Genomic DNA, 6,480 nt, shown 5'->3' with positions numbered 1-6,480 from the left:
TTATGATGTCTATCTAATTCATACATTTGACCCCATGGATGGAGCTTACAGAACTAGTTTGAGTTTTGAGTCATGAGCTTCTTACAAATCTATATAGAAGCCCTGATTTGTTTGTTCTCTTTTACTTGGTCTAAGTTTACATATACTTCTTCTTACATCCAAACTCTAAATGTTAATCCCATCTCTTGTCTAGTAATATCCTCTTTGGATGATGCTTAAATAAATATTGCAAAACCAACTTAGTGGTGCTTATGGCCATGGGTTTGGGGTCCACTATAATCAACGTTAAAATTAGGCTTCCCATACATCTAAGGAGGTATGTACACTTGAGTAGGTGATTTAGTCATCTCATTTGAAGCCAAATGTTTCCCTTCATTTTGTGAAGATTTATGATTTAAACTAGCACCTGTCAACTCATCGTCAGAACCAATCTTGGAGGCTTGTGCATGGCTGCCCTCAGGTGACTTATTGCTGCTACGGCCCACTTTCTTCTCTCTCAATGCTTCCCCTTCCACTAATAGTTTTCTGCTCCTTAACACCTGCCATGAAAAACATATCATGAATTAGATAAGATTGTACCAAATAAAAAAAAAAGAACCAGATTACTATATATGCTACATGAATCTAAGGTTGTATCAAACACAATGTTTGACTTCATTTTGTTTTATAGAAGTCTTATATATAGTCACCCAAGACTTAAAGAGGAGAAAACCCTTGTACCCATCTAGAAAGATAAGAGAGCTTTATATCATATAAATACCTTGTGCTTCCCAAAGGAGGTAAGGAATGAGTCATCGATTGTAGAAGTAGTTGGATGGTCCATTTGTAATGCTTTCTTTATACTTTGATCTGCACGAGAAGAGACCCAAGTCAATAATTTATCATTGTAGGCTAAATTCTTCATCAGTTTTAGATATGCTTACTGCTAGTTATGATAAGATAAGTTATGCTAGAGGATCCATTTCTTGAAGGATTCCAAATAAGACAGTATTGTAACTTCTTCATCAATTCATACATGTTTACTGTTAGTTTCTATAACGTAAGTTATGCAAGGATCTATTTTAAGGAAGATTTCAACTATGATGTTACAAGATTTTCATCAATTTCAGATATACTTACCATTTCTTTCTATCGTTTCTTGATTTAATTGTGTATGTTTATTTCCATCAACATTCAGATCTTATTCAATGATCCAGCATTAGAACTTTACAGATTTCATCTTTCTACTTATGAACTCTTGAAGATCCTGATGTTGGAACAATAGATATGATCTAAGATGTCCATACAAATAAAAATAGTCCACAAACATCACAAAGAAATATTATAGATTGTAGAAATCTCATATAGCTAACACTTATTATCAATGACTACAATATAAATTCTACTAGAAGATCCATTTCTACAAAGATTTCAACGAAGACCATATCATCACTTCTAGATATGCTTACTATCACTTGCTACAACATGAATTATGCATAGATGACCCACTTCTTGAAAGATTTCAAACTTGACAATATTACAACTTATGCATTAGATTACCTTGACTGTAGGCTTGTATCAAGCTGCATGATATTAAAAGAAGTCCCAAGAGAGCTAAAGCCATGGACTTGAACCCCATCACTAAGTGATTACACAAGTTCAACCCATCCTTAATCATTTCCATAACAATGCCTTACCTTGACTTGCGAAGTGTTTGGCCACTCTAGATGTACCAAAAAAGGCTTGACTATTTGGGAGTTCAGGCCTCCAATTCTGCTTACCTAGGCCTTCAACTCAGATTCCAAAGATGTTTTTTCTACTTGAATGCTGTTAAGCTTCCTAATTATGTATAAATTGCCACCAACTAGTTGAAAGCGTAGGCTATTAGCCTTTTCTTCTCTTGAAAGATCTTGAGCACTTTCTTGTCTTGTGAAATTATCTATACTAATCGAATTATGAAGAAAACTAGACTGCATCAGGTTGGGCAATTGGTTGCCAAAATCTATGGCTTCATTTTGGAAGATTTCATTAAAACCAAGAGCAAACATTTTCCTAAATTTAGATAACAAAGATATCAGTTTGAGACTAACTAGGGCATACTCATTCCAAGTGTTTCTAGCTTGCAGAACAATTAGATTTTCTTGTAAATGGTTAATTTTTTTTAACAACTCAGAGCATTCCTGACTGATAGTTTGAAGCTTTGATTCTTTTTTTGTAAGAGCTTCTTCAAAGAAAGCTCTATCTTCTTGATTAGATGAAATATCAAAACTTCCTAAAACATTCTTGTTAGTTATTTCATCTAAATTTCCTACTTCTGCCTGATCCAATCTAGTTCAATCCATGGAAGCCAATCTCTCCATCTCAAGGAAATCATCCATCAAATCTACCTTGGAAACATCACCGAGCTTCTTAGCTTTGCCAATGACCTTTTCTATTTTGATATGATCCATGTATGGGGGATGAGCTTAGAATGACATGCACATAATGATGTAGCCATAAAAAATCCTACCCCACTACAAGATAATAAGTCATGGTAGAAAAAAAAGAATAACAATTCAGACCAAAATGATTGCATTAGTATATAACAATTAATGCCTTATTCCAAAGGTTTCCATTTACAGTTCAAGTGATACAGGGAGGGTCTTTCATAAATGTGCCCTTTCTATGAGAGCATTAGTACCATTTTAAGGACAAATAATTGTCAATTAAAACCTAACCATTGCATTTAAAAATGTATAGTCATCTGATAAAATACCTTAGCCAAAAATTAATATAATAAAACTAGTCAGCACAACATGTATTAACATAACAAAGGTCACTCTTGAAATTGAGTGAATATTTTTGACACCTTAATGACCAATGAAATACACACATCAGAGGGATATACTCCCCAAATAATGAGCCCAAAGCTTAACTTGAAAACAAAGATTATTGACACTCATCCAAAAGAACTACCAACCTCCATTAAAGTATACATGTAAGGTTTCATGAGGAGGAAATCAAGCCCCTTACAAGAACTAGGCACCTCAACCTATCTTTCCAAGAGAGATCAAACCTTCAGCTAGGGAGGTTTATTGACATTTACTAACTTGAAAGCATGTTCTATTTTTCAATATGAAATATAGTTTCTTTTGAGCATGCATTTGTTTTCAACTTGACATAGTTGCAAGATATTAGTAGAATATAAGCTGACTATAAATTTTATGTGGTATTAAACAAATCAAAGTACTCAAGAAATTGTTGATTTTACATGTTCAATGGTCTCCATTATGTAGATAATAATGATTTTACCAAACATTTTGCACACCATTCCACATAGTGTTATCAATCCTAAGCAGCATTAATGAGTATCTTGTAACATACTGAATCTAAACATTGGCCATTTCAAGAACCTCAAACCACATTTTTTATTAGTATGGAGTGCATACAAGTTACCGACATTTTGTTTAGTTGAACAATTTTTTCATATTTCAAGAAATGTATGTTGGATGGAATAGATTACCTTTTATTTAATGCAATCATAGTTTCCAATGTTGATGTTATTTATTTTATTTTACATCTAGTTATTTATTTTACAATTCTGCAACATTGGTGTTTGGTACGAAAAGCATTTAGTTGGAGTTTCATGCAAGGTAATTCTTTGATTCTCTTTTCTTTGGTATCAAATCAATTCTAAATGGCTTTGGTTGACTCGTTTAGGTGTTTAAGTTTGATATCTTCCACAATACTATCTACTTGAATAGCTCTGAGTTGATTCCTTATAAGAAGCTTGAATAGGCCCGAATGCTTCCACAATGCTATCAAATCAGTTAAGCCTTGCATTTCCATAGCTATTATTCCTCTTTGGGAGACAAGCTTATTGTGCCTTGTCAGGTTGCTGCTCTAAGTTGATTCGGGCAGGCATTTTCTTCATAATCAATGTTCACATCCAATATCCATTAGAATTATCTTGATAGTAAGGACCATTTCCAAATCTGTATCAATAGCACATATATGAATAGTTGGAACACCTAGTTTATTATTGAATTTTAAGGCAGTAATGTAATCCCCATGGCTCCATTTCTCATGATAGGCAACTTCTGCAAGTATTCACTTAATTAGAGAGGCAAGGGAGGAGGTGAAAGGGGCTATCTACTAAAGCGGGAATAGCATTGGTTGAGTTCTCTTGGAATTTGAAGCAGGACACAAGTGTTTCTTGAATACATTTCTTGGTTGGTTCAACTAAATTCCTTATTTGAATACATAGAAAGAGAAATATTTTATTTGTTGCAATAAATCAATTGAAAATTGGAGGATCCTGTGTGCAACTTAATATAGGGAATAACCATCATTGATTCGATATTTCTTCAAGATTAGCTAACCCCGCTCAATGGAACCACTAGTTAACACTGCACACCAAAAGACATTGAAGCATTTCCAACTTGGAGGATCTTGTGTGCAACTTAATATAGGGAATCACCATCATTGATCCTATATTTCTTTTGGATTAGCTAAACCCCCTCAATGGAGCCAATAGTTAAGTTTGCACACCAAAAGACACTAAAGCATTTCCAACTTGGCCAAAAATAACTTTGTTACTATCCCATTACACTTATTACATCAACTGCTCTACAATTAAATAAGTTTTGCTCTTGAAGTTGTGGAAGTAGTTGTTGATGAAATCAATGCAGAGCGTGTGGGAATTTGACTTTCTCCTTTCTTAGCTTATGACTCAAATCATGATCTTGATGCTTACAAAACTAGTGATCTTTCTCTCATATCATGTAGATCTTTCTAGCTTGTGAGGAATTTGGTTATTGCCCACACACTTTAGGAGCAGATGGAAAATATTCAATGCTTGAGAGCATGCATGCTCTTCCCAATTCAATTGATCATGGAAACCCCCATTTTAGGTATGAGCATTTTCATTCACCAACTTTCAATACTAGCTACATTGCGAATAAAGAACATTGCAATGAAATAGTTGGATTATTATCAGTCTATGTTTTTAGCATTGTGCAAAGAATATTGCAATGAAACACTAAATTCAAATAGAAATGGTCAATCAAAGGCCTCTCTGATTATTCTCAAATGTATTCCCTCTTCTTTTCAGTACACATAAATTGCAGCTACAAGAGCTCACAATTCAAGAAAATATGAAATTCAATTTTAGCCCAAATTAAAAATCCTATTTCTAAATACAATAATAGAACCAAAGATCTTTTAAAAACATTTCCAGCAATTATCTCAATAGCATTTCAGTTTTGATAAATTTCAACCAATAATCTCATTAGCCCAAAACTTTATGAAAAGTCTCATGACTTTTCATGGATCACTTTTCCTCTGTACTTGGTCGATCTCTTTTATTCACTTTCTTTTTGATGTTGATCAATTTGGACTTTTTGTTGGAAATATTCAAGATATAACAGTTTACTGAGAGGGGAGGGGTGAATCAGTAAAATATTTAATCACCTAATCTGCAGTATATAGACATTCATAACACATAAGCACAGAGATTTTGGTGACCCAGAAACCTTCCAAAATAGAAAGTAAAACTGGGGTGGGGATGAAACCCACAAATCTTCTTTACTGCAGTAGGAAGTTAGCCGGTTAAGGCATACAATGATCACTTCTGGTGATCTGCCCTGTTAGGAGCATAAAGGATTGTTATATCCACCTTGTTAAAGGATTTGAAACATACTTCATAAGTATGCACTCTGTTAGGAGATTTAATACAAAGACTGTTAGGTCTACCCTGTTAAAGGATTTATAAAAACTGATTCACCTGTTAGAATGAAACAGTGGATCTGAATACAACTGATTGCTGATAAGATCTGCTATGCTCTGATTGTCCTTGATATGACAGATAAAACATTTCTGCTCCAATGCTGACCTTGCTGAAAACCTTCGAAATTCAGCTTACATGCTTTCGCACACATTCTTCACATACTTCACACACGTTTAGGATGATACAATACATTACATATATATACCATCCAAGTTAAAATTACATGCAATGGTCGGCTGAATAAAAATAGACAAAATTTAACTGAGTCGGCCAAATAGCAAAACAAACTCGGTAGAACAAACTTCTTTGTTTACCGACTGAGCTCGGTTAACACTGAGTCCTATGTTAACCGACCGAACTCGGTTAACACTGCATCCGTCTTTACTCGGTTAATATTGAGTTCTTAATTAACCGACTGAACTCGGTTAATACTAAGTTCTATGTTAACCAATCGAACTCGGTTAACACTGAGTTCTATGTTAACCGACTGAATTCGGTTAACACTGAGTTCTTCTTTACTCGGTTAATACTGTGAGAAAAGTGTTGTCACTAATGGCAAATAACTTTATGCCAACACTTTTTTTATTTCTATTCAAATTTTGTAGGTAAAGGGTTATTTTTGAGTTTAGATTTATCTATCATTAATATATTTTAGAATTTGTTTCTGTAGAATTTTGTCATAAATGTTCTACATAAAATAGTGATTTATAATCAGTATATGGAAACAAGAAAAA

General features: G+C 33.8%; 1 protein-coding gene across 1 annotated transcript; it reads right to left on the bottom strand.

Annotated features, from left to right (window-relative positions):
* Positions 1-308: 308 nt before the first annotated feature.
* On the bottom strand, positions 309-1,618 carry LOC149572190 (uncharacterized). Its single transcript, XM_089815786.1, has 3 exons — positions 1,540-1,618; positions 761-849; positions 309-539 (listed from the first exon to the last, which is right to left on the bottom strand). The coding sequence occupies exons 1-3, from the start codon at positions 1,616-1,618 to the stop codon at positions 309-311; spliced, it is 399 nt and encodes a 132-aa protein (XP_089671912.1).
* Between the last annotated feature and the right edge of the window lie 4,862 nt (positions 1,619-6,480).

This window comes from Cupressus sempervirens, chromosome 2 (assembly GCF_028749045.1).
Source record: "Cupressus sempervirens isolate cs-2001-9-10 chromosome 2, ASM2874904v1, whole genome shotgun sequence".
Lineage (NCBI taxonomy): Eukaryota > Viridiplantae > Streptophyta > Pinopsida > Cupressales > Cupressaceae > Cupressus > Cupressus sempervirens.
This window is presented reverse-complemented; position numbering and strand designations above follow the sequence as displayed.